At 53.0% G+C, this 881-nt stretch overlaps 1 protein-coding gene across 1 annotated transcript in view; it reads right to left on the reverse strand.

The window, feature by feature from the left end:
* LOC104388434 (chromosome unknown open reading frame, human C17orf96) overlaps positions 1-452 on the reverse strand; it is a gene marked incomplete at its 3' end in the record, with an annotated part of 2,149 nt that extends 1,697 nt beyond the window's left edge. Inside the window, exon 1 of the mRNA XM_009997298.1 lies at positions 153-452. Coding sequence (XP_009995600.1) covers positions 153-452 — 300 coding nt within the window. The remainder of the gene's footprint in view (positions 1-152) is intronic.
* Between the last annotated feature and the right edge of the window lie 429 nt (positions 453-881).

Consider the following 881-nt stretch of genomic DNA (forward strand, 5'->3'; position numbering starts at 1 on the left):
CGGGGGCAGGGGAAGAGCTCCCCCGGGTCCGGCAGCAGCAGCTGCTCCCTCCTCTTGCTCTTCCTTTTCCTCTTCCTCCTCCGGGGGCTGAGGCTCTTGCAGGAGGTGCAAAGAGCCTCCAGGTCCGCCTTGGAGATGAGGGAACATTTCACCGCGCGGGTGGGCACCGAGTTGATGGCTTTGAGGGTCCGGAGCTCTTTGAGATCGCAGCGTCGGCTCTTGATCTTTAAGGTTTCCATCTTCTTGCTGATGGTGGTCCTGGGGATATCCTTAAACAGGTCGCTGAGGACCTGGGCCAAAGCAAACATCTGGGTGCCATTGATCTGTAAGTATCCCAAGTTTATCCCTTCGATTTCTTGATAGCCAGCATGAAAATCCCCCGGCCTGGCTTCCCCATTGTAATCCATGGTGGCTGGAACAATCCCGAAGGTCCCTTCGCAGGTCAGGAACATTTTGCAAGGAGCATTTACTTTGTCTCTTTCAAAGGGGGCATTGAAAATAAGGACATATTTGTTTCCACTCCCTGATCACACACATCCCTGCCCCTCCGGAGAGGTGGGGGAAGGGGGAGGGGAGGGAGAGAAAAAAAATAATAAAAGGCGAAAAAAAAAAAAAAAAGAAAAGCCAAAGCAGTCGATCTCCCTTTCAAACGCTCCAGTCAATGGTTTGCAACATCTTCCAAACACCCAGTTCCTCCTCCTGCACCGGGGCTTGACTCCTCGTCTTCCCCCTCCCCAGCAAAAAAAAGAGAAAGAAAAATAAAGAAGTCAAACATCTCGCATCCTCCAGGCTCCCCCCGGTCAGATCCCACCCCGAGGCCTCGCACCCCACCTTCCACTTCCAAAATAATCTTTTTTGAGGGGGAGGGGGGTCGGGAGAGA

The sequence above is a fragment of the Chaetura pelagica genome, unplaced genomic scaffold (genome assembly GCF_000747805.2).
Source record: "Chaetura pelagica isolate M959 unplaced genomic scaffold, ChaPel_1.0 scaffold1034, whole genome shotgun sequence".
In the NCBI taxonomy this organism is placed as follows: domain Eukaryota; kingdom Metazoa; phylum Chordata; class Aves; order Apodiformes; family Apodidae; genus Chaetura; species Chaetura pelagica.